The 8,160-nt window shown below is 34.9% G+C and overlaps 2 protein-coding genes and 1 long non-coding RNA gene across 4 annotated transcripts; 1 reads left to right on the top strand and 2 right to left on the bottom strand.

Moving 5' to 3' along the window:
• Window positions 380–861, bottom strand: LOC105172107 (non-specific lipid-transfer protein 1-like). Its single transcript, XM_011093444.1, has 2 exons — window positions 500–861; window positions 380–389 (listed from the first exon to the last, which is right to left on the bottom strand). Exons 1-2 carry the CDS (start codon window positions 859–861, stop codon window positions 380–382), a joined length of 372 nt encoding a protein of 123 aa, XP_011091746.1.
• On the bottom strand, window positions 4,300–5,044 carry LOC105171986 (non-specific lipid-transfer protein 2-like). Its single transcript, XM_011093289.2, has 2 exons — window positions 4,602–5,044; window positions 4,300–4,482 (listed from the first exon to the last, which is right to left on the bottom strand). Exons 1-2 carry the CDS (start codon window positions 4,946–4,948, stop codon window positions 4,473–4,475), a joined length of 357 nt encoding a protein of 118 aa, XP_011091591.1. The 5' UTR covers window positions 4,949–5,044; the 3' UTR covers window positions 4,300–4,472.
• On the top strand, window positions 6,168–7,811 carry LOC110012740. Of its 2 annotated transcripts, none has more exons than XR_002287951.1 (3): window positions 6,168–6,267; window positions 7,197–7,310; window positions 7,391–7,811. It is a non-coding gene; the product is annotated as an uncharacterized LOC110012740 (long non-coding RNA). The 2 variants fall into 2 exon arrangements; XR_002287950.1 differs by having other exon boundaries at window positions 7,197–7,316.

Genomic DNA, 8,160 nt, shown 5'->3' with positions numbered 1-8,160 from the left:
CCCTTCCCTCCCCCACCATTCTTCTGGGCGACGCTGATCTCCCACGTCGCCTTTGAAGATATCGGCGACGACCGCGGTGAGGAGGGCGCGACACCCTCCTTTTATTTGCAAATTAACTAAACACTGATACTAGCATCAAATTTGTTAGTTGTTATTGAGTCATTAGTGTAAGAAAAATAACACAAATGCACATTAAATAAGAGCATATAAAAAGGTAGTATTAATTTGCTACATTGATTGATTCATCTGATTGAACAATAGTATATCATGGGAAGAAACACTACATTCACTCTGGGTGGGCCTACTCGTAGGGCCCAATCTTTATATATATGCCTAACAACTTGTACATGTCGACGATAATTTTTTTGAACATAACTTGTCAGGTCACCCTGCAAAATAAAAAATTAACAAAAATTTATGAACACAACGACCTTCTTACAAACAAGAAGTAAAATAAATTAATAATTGTTACAGAAAATAAAACAAAATTGATGGAAACAAAACATGTACATACTTCGAGCAATCAGTGGAAGGGCTAATCTTGTAAGGAATATTGACGCCACATTGTCTAGGGAGTCCAGCGGCCTTGTTCAGGTGGATACCTTTGTATGAGCCAACGAGATATTTCAAGGTGCCGCACACGCTTTGACGATCTTGTGTAGTCTTGGCTATGCGATACAGACCCTTAACTCCATTGCAACAATTGCCTAGAGAGCCTTTGTTGGTCAAATATGGCCGGCATGTAGTCAGGTATGTAACCACCGTGTAGTAGCCTATCGTCGCCTCGCCCAGAGGGGAAATTGCCGCAGCCAAGATAGCGGCGATGAGGACAATGCACATTGGCCTGATAATTCCAGCCATTGTAGTTAATGTTAGGAATGACTAATAAGAGACCAAGTCACTTTCCTTGTTTTTAGCTTATTAACAAACAAATCCACTTTTGTTCTATTATATCCTTTGGATTATAAGGATTGGATAGAGTCCAATTTATTTCACCAACTTAGTCTTGACTCTATAAATAGGCATGAGTTCTCCTTCATTTATATACTAAAAAATATTGAGAGCCTCTTCTTCCCTTCTAGCGCCTTTCTCTCATTTCATTTCTAAGTGTTATTTTTGTTCGTTGTTCCGCGATAATGTTCCAAGTGCTAGTAATGGCCATGCGCTTACACCTTGGGTTCTAATGAGTGCTCCAGAAAGAATTTTCATCTTTCTTTCATGGAAGGCGGCCCACCTCCACACTCATCCAGATAGCTTCATCAAGTCTATAGACCACTCAACAACTGAGCTATGAGACTATATTCCTAAACAAAGTCAGAGTTATTCATTAAGTCCTTATTAGAACCACCCAAACACAGGGCTATGGATTTATATGGTCAATACCATATTTCATCAATTAAGGGATTTTAACTCCATTGCTCTCGAAGACTCAAAGATAATTCTCCTGGTTAGTCCTTTGGTGAGAGGATCTGCTAAGTTCCTTTCGGACCTCACATAATCCAAGGAGATTATCCCATTCTTTAGGAGTTATTTTACTGCTTCATGTCTGATACGAATATGTCTCCTTTTGCCATTGTAAGCATAGTTCTTGGCAATTCCAATAGCAACTTGGGAATCACAGTGCAGAGACAGTGACACAGTTGACCCCCACAAGGGCACATCTCCCAATAAGTTTCTCAGCCACTCTGCTTCTTGACCCAAGACTCCGGCGGTTGTAGAGTTTCCCATGAAGGCACACTCGCCGTCCATTGCGTCGCTAAGTTCATGGAATAGTGCTTTGTTGGAGGAAAAATGTCTGGACGTGCCAGTGTCTAGTATCCAGTCTTCTTTGTTCTCTATCAAGTTGGCTTCTACAACTACCGCAGCGATGATCTCATCATTTTCAGCTAGGTTAACTTGTGGAGTAGATTTAGTAGTTGGTTTTTGGTTTGTCTTTTGTTGATCCTTTCTTTGGTAGCACTAATACGCTTTGTGTCCTAGTTTCCCACAGCAGTAGCACGATATTTTGTGCTTTTGGATTTTCCCGTCAGGTCCTTTAAACGTCTTGTGTTGATTGTTCTTTTGAAAGCCTTTTCCTTTATTCTGGGGAAACCTATTTTTAAATCCAATAGACTCCACAAGGTTAGTTTTGACTGAAACAGAAGAGAGAGAAGTTTCCTTATCTTTTAGGCGATTTGCTTCCTCCGTTCTCATATGGCTGATTAGTTCTTGAAGTGTTAGATCCTTTTTCTTGTGCTTCAAGTGGTTGCGATATTCACTCCAAGTAGGAGGGAATTTCTTCAGTAGTACGTTGGCTTGTAAAATTTCACACATTTTCATACCCTCGCTCAGCACTTCAGTTACTAGGTTCTCGTACTCATGGATTTGGTCCATTATAAGCTTCTCATCGACCATTTGAAATTGAAGCATTTGCCGACGACGTACTTTTTTCTTCCAGCGTCATCACCTCCGTATCTGGCCTCCATTGTAGTCCAGATTTCTTTGGCACTCTTATAATTGACGAATAAATCTAACAGAGAATTATTCATATGATTAAGCAGATGACCTCTCACCGTTTTATTGTCTCTATCGTATTTCAATTTTGTCTCATGCTCAGATTTTGTAGTCGTCCCTTCTGCGGGAATTGCCGTTGCAGTAATGGCAAGAGTGGAGATTTCTACTGGAGTTTTCGGTGGATTCTGGAACAACAGATAATCCACGTCTAATTGTTCAAAAAATATGAGCAACTTTTGTGACCATCGTTTATAGTTGGTCCCGTCAAGTGGTCCCGTCAAGTGGCTATAATTTTCAACCGAGTCAGAATAATTTTGCAACTACTCAAAAATTCTTCCCAAAATTCATTTGTGTGATGAAACCAGATATTCATTTTGCAACGGTCATTTTGTAACGAATAACTGTAAAAATTCTGAAATTAATTGTGTGCCGAATTTTGTAATGAACACTTAATTATCCGTTGCAAGTTCGTCATGATATTTATAATGAATGTTTGTGATGACTTTGTGACGACTGTCTTACCACAACTCAAGTCTGTCTCAAATGGGTCAACAAAAGTATAACGGATTTTCGGACGAATTTGCGATGACTATTTTACGAGCACTGCAAATTCCTCACAAAAGTTTTTGACTTATTTTTGGACGAATATGTGAAGAATTTCCTTGTGCATTTTTTCTTCATGATTAGTTTATAAATTGAGATAATTAAGTAATAAATTTTAAGAATCTTTTAATCAATTATAGATCGCAATAAATCAAAATTTAATACGAATACAATAAATTAAAAACTAGTTAATACAACTAATTAATGAATACGAATAACAAACTAGTTTAATTAATAATATACCCATTGCAAAATAAATTAACTATTTAAGTCATCTTATTAGTTAAATTTTCTAATTATTTAGATCCATTGCCTCATATCATCAAGAGGCTCTGTTTTAGTCTTTTATGTTTTATATAGCAATATTGGTTTTTCCCCTAAGAAATAGTCGAAAATTAACAAATTAAATTAGGACTTACAATTTCGCTATTCAAATGAACTTCACTTACACAGTCAACATTCTATGTGGATGCTAATGTGGCAAACAAAAAGGAAACAGGGGAAATCAACCGATGAAATTGTTACATGAAAATTAATTTCGTTAAATTTTATGTGTCTTTTTATTTTGATTTAATTAGAAACACTTTTCATTCTAAAATTATGATATATTGGTAGTTTTGAGGAATTAAGACTACTACATAGTTCCCTTCATGGATAGAATTATGTTCTTTTTTATATAACAAAATCTTAGTCTTATTTATTATGAAAAATATTATTTAAATTAGGATATGAACGTCTTTAGGCAATAGGAACAAACACTTATGGGTTCATACTTATAAATATGGTATAGATATAGTTTTATTTGCATAACAATGATATGGGAGTTACGTAGTTTCTAAAACAATACAATTTCGGTCTTAGAATTATAGGGATGACACTTTTGGTCCTCTTCAATTTTAAATTTGAAATGAGGAACCGTAATTAAAAAAATAAGAAAAATAAAAAATAGCATATTTAGTTTAGATGTCATCGAAAAATGTTATATTCTCCAAAACTTAGCGCAGGCTTGGCATGTGTGAGTTCTTTAATTTTGAAGATTATTAATATTTCGTTCAGTTTTATTATGTGGCCACCACCTTATACTTATAGAATTAAAATTATACATTTTTTTCTTTTTTATTTGTCAACTTTAAATCATCAAATGTTGCAGAGTTATGAACAATTGGAAAAAAAATACATGAATAAATAACACAAGTACAAATGTGAGCATATAGAAAAGTTGGTATTATTCATCATTTGCTATTGATTTCACATCAGTCCATCATGGGAAGAAAACTCTGGAGTACCCTGGGTGGGTCAGCTCATAGGACCCAACCTTTATTTTATACTGCTACAAACTTATATATGTAGAAGGCCATTTTTCTGAACATACCTCCTCAATTCACCCTGCAAAACAAAAACAAAACACCAAAAATTATAAATTCATTGCCTTTTCTTATATGCAATAATTCAAATAAATTAAAAATTATTTAAAAAAAAAAGATGAAAACAAGAGATGTACATACTTTGAGCAATCAGTGGAAGGGCTAATCTTGTAGGGAATGTTGACGCCACATTGTCCAGGGAGTCCAGCGGCCTTGTTCAGGTCGACATCTTTGTATGAGCCAGCGAGAGATTTCAAGCAGCTGCACACGCTTTGACGATCTTGTGCAGTCTGGGCTGCTCCATACAGACCCTTAACTCCACCGCAACAACTGCCTAGAGGGCCTTTGTTGGTTACATATGGCAGGCATGGATTCAGGTATGAAACCACCGTGCCGCAGCCTATTGCTGCCTCACCGCGAGGGGCAACTGCCATGGCCAAGACGGCGGCAATGAGGAGAATGCACATTGGCCTGATAATTCCAGCCATTGTAGTTAAAAGATCTCAAATGACAGGAGAACAAAGAGCTCAGTGTTCTTTTCTAGCAATAGGTCACTAGGCAAGTTTTGGTGTGGAGAAAACCTGTAAGGTGGTAGTGTTTATATAGAGAAAAATGAGTGAAGTATTGATATACATGTAGTTGGTAGTTGTGGCGGAATATTAATTGTGCGATCATAGTTGGAACATATGATTAGGGGTTGATGAAATAGGAAACACAAAAGTCCAACAGGTGGCATCAGATTCATGCCCCGTTCAAGAAAACCATTAATTCACAGCATTGTGTTGGTATTGTTTGTGGGGTCAGTTCTCTATTTTTCTAGAATCTCCCTCTCCATACTTTGTGTTTTTCATTCCTACTTTAAAGATCAAACAATATTATTTCAAATACCGTAGATAATTTGTTTATGATTGAATAAAAAAAAATATATTTCAAATATAAAAGTCCGGGACAAAATGTATCTAAAAAATTTAATTTGCGATCATTTTAAATTTTGTATAAAGTGAAGAACTAAAAGTGTAGACATTGTATATATTTTGCAAGACGAAAAATACAATTTTGCCAATAAATTTCATATCATGGTCTGTGAATAACTACTTTCTGGGGGTAATAATTGTTTTCTTCCTTACAATCTCTAAGTTACTTTTATTTCTTTCTCATTTTTTCTTTTTGAAATATTATGTATTATGGAATCATCTAAAAATATTTATTTTCTTTCTATACTATTTATTTTAAATAATTTATACTCATGTATTTATTTGTCTTCTTTCATTAAAAATTAATAATTTATGCACACATAATGAATGCGTCACATACGCCTAGTATATATAGAATCTAGGTGGTTGTGGCCACTGCCCTATATTATAAATTAGTATGGCTTAAAAATTATGATATATTTGAAACCGGATGGTCCGATAGAATAATACACTAGTAAAATAGAGAATCACAGTTACATCAGTACAATACTTACAACTATGAATATACATTTACGAGATATTGTAAACATATAAAACTTACTACAGTTCTTTTTTATACAATGTGTTGTTTCACAAATTGATCACCTTTTATGTCTATTTATGTATTTAGAATGGATGTTTTATTTATTTTTAATTTTTAATAAGTCACTATCTTTGGGACGATAATTGGAACTACTAATGTCGTCCAAAAATACTAATATATATTTGGGACTTAGTTTCAAATCCGTAATCTCATCTCCATTTCACCACATCTCTGTCTCTCTCTCTCTCATCGCGGTTGTGTTACCACCGATGGTCGCTCATCGCTTCTCGCGCTTTCTCTCCTCTTCAAGGTATGTCGCTCTCTCTCTCCCTCTTCAATCTATTTGAGGACTGATACTTTTATTTGATTTCTACTGTTTTCATTTTCTTTTGGATTTTTTTTTTGTGTAAATGTGTGATTAAATGTCTTACTGGAAATTATTTGTTTGCTCATTTTCTCCTTCCTTTAGTTCAAGCATTTCTATATTTTGTTTTCCTCATTTTCAATACATGTATATTGCTTAATGAAATGTCTTAATGGTATACTGTATATTGCTTGCGATGACGGAAGTTTCAATTTATTAACTTTGAGAATAAAAGTAGAAAGCATTTAGATGAGGAGGACTGGTATATAGCAGCCTCTCAATCCTATCAAATTCGAGATGGCTATCAATTCTTCAAATTACTCCCTGTCAGTTTAGCTGCTTGCTTGATCGTCTTGCCAGTTTTCACATGTATTACTACTATACTGAGTTCGAACATTTGGTTTCAAGCATTTCTTAATTTCTTTGGTTTAAAACAATAAGTTAATCACTGCACTTCATGAAATTTGGTTTCATATAATTGTTTGTTTGCTATTATCTTGTAATGATTCTTCAGTCCACAGGGGCTCTTATTCTCTTACATTTACTAGATTCTTGGCCTACAAATTCTTGGAAATCCTCTATAATCTGATTCTCTCTGCATTTACTAAAGATGATGAAACTGTGTTATCATAGTGTGGATGGCATACGTTTTCACTTATATTATCTGCTTAACTTGTTTCTGTTACCACTATCCATCTTGGGGTCTAATTGTATATAATATATATATATATATATGATATTTGATTATATATATAAATATGCAGGGCTTGAATTAACTTGTGGTGTATATTTACTTTGTTTTTTTTATTGACGTAATTGTTTGAATTTATTTGGTGAATATATATTACTTGAATATATTTGTTGTGGGCTTTTAGCTTCCAGATGCCTTGAGGCTCTGCTAGGCTAGCCACCTCAGCGAATGGAGGTATTTGTTGCCTGCTACAAGAAGAAAGCCAACGACGACTGAAGTAGTTCGCGGGGCAGAAGAGGTAGTGGTAAGCTACACTTCTTGTTTTTCCTTAAAAAAAATTAATATTTTACTAACGTATTATATCTTACTCATTCTCAGGAGACACATTAGAAGATGCTCGAGGAGCATGCCTCACAGTCGAAGCCACCGGAGGAGGGTGGCTCATCTGCTGCCAGTGTCACACCCTTAGAGGAAGAAAAACTTTGGGCCGAGGCATTAACATCAGATCCCGCTCCCCCGTTTACCAAAGACCACAGAGCATCAACATCTAATGCCACCTCGCAGCCAGAACCTCTTGTCTCAATACTGCTTTAAAAAATCAAACTTATGTTGGGCATGCTCTTCAACAAAATGGGGATCCAAATGTTGTTCCCCAACCAGCTACCAATTGTTAATGCCCCAGTTGAGCAGTCCATGCAATAATAGGACGAAAAAGTTGTAGAGCCTCATCCAAGCATTCGCCCTACTTGTTACTTTAGGATTTAAATTTTAATATTTTTGTTTTAAAATTAGAATTCTGAACTAGACACTATATTTAAATTATTTTATCTAATTTTAATTTCTTTCATATGAAAAATATTGTCTTCAATCCTATATTATACAGTAAAATTTTGCCCTATAAAAAATATAAAAATGGAAAAAGAAAATTATTATTTTAAAAAATTTAACTAAAAATAGGGACGAAATTTGGAACGACATTTTGTCCCAAATAAGAAAAAATACATCACAAATGCCGTCCCAAAAATCATTCAAAACATACTACGTTCAGTTTAAAAATTACATCCCAAATCGTCCGTAAATCTATCCCAAACTTATATTTTAATTAGTCGTCCCAAATGGATCCATCTCAAATAAAAAAAGAAAAAACG

Source organism: Sesamum indicum, linkage group LG10 (assembly GCF_000512975.1).
Source record: "Sesamum indicum cultivar Zhongzhi No. 13 linkage group LG10, S_indicum_v1.0, whole genome shotgun sequence".
Taxonomy (NCBI): Eukaryota; Viridiplantae; Streptophyta; class Magnoliopsida; order Lamiales; family Pedaliaceae; genus Sesamum; species Sesamum indicum.
This window is presented reverse-complemented; position numbering and strand designations above follow the sequence as displayed.